This window comes from Vombatus ursinus, unplaced genomic scaffold, assembly GCF_900497805.2.
Source record: "Vombatus ursinus unplaced genomic scaffold, bare-nosed wombat genome assembly UNPS02015256.1, whole genome shotgun sequence".
NCBI lineage: Eukaryota > Metazoa > Chordata > Mammalia > Diprotodontia > Vombatidae > Vombatus > Vombatus ursinus.
In genome coordinates this window covers 1142-1599 of record NW_020955034.1, presented here as the reverse complement: position 1 = coordinate 1599, position 458 = coordinate 1142, and the positions used below count along the sequence as shown (strand labels likewise).

The 458-nt window shown below is 41.5% G+C and overlaps 1 protein-coding gene across 1 annotated transcript in view; it reads right to left on the bottom strand.

Moving 5' to 3' along the window:
* Window positions 1-458, bottom strand: part of LOC114031961 (calcium-dependent phospholipase A2-like) — a gene marked incomplete at its 5' end in the record, with an annotated part of 1815 nt that overhangs the window by 573 nt on the left and 784 nt on the right. Inside the window, one exon of the mRNA XM_027847166.1 lies at window positions 248-344. Coding sequence (XP_027702967.1) covers window positions 248-344 — 97 coding nt within the window. The remainder of the gene's footprint in view (window positions 1-247; window positions 345-458) is intronic.

Genomic DNA, 458 nt, shown 5'->3' with positions numbered 1-458 from the left:
CGCAACTGAGGTTGGTAATTACATTAGATGCTTGGCCCAGAGTAAGTAATTAATAAAGGTTTGTTGATTGATTGCATCAATTAATCTGAATGCTGACGTCAAAGCAATACTGTTTAGAAAAGGAAATGTGAAAAGCTGTGGATTAGGCGGGGTGATGGCTTTGGAATTGCAGTTTGGAGGCATTCTTGTTAATTCTTGCTGAGGAAGGGGAAAAGAAGCACTCAGCAATTGGGTTTATTCCCTTTACACAGGAAATTGGAGTAGTGGCGATATTTCACTTTGTAACTCTTCAGGTTTTTCTTCATACAGTAAGCAACTGTTCGATCACACACACAGAGTTGCTTCTGACAGTGGTTCCCAGACCCTATGAGTTCAGAGAAATGTATGAGTCAAGAGAGTTGGTAATTTTCCCTTCTATTGACACCCCTCAGGCTGCCTCACCAAGCTGAGTCCCTTTA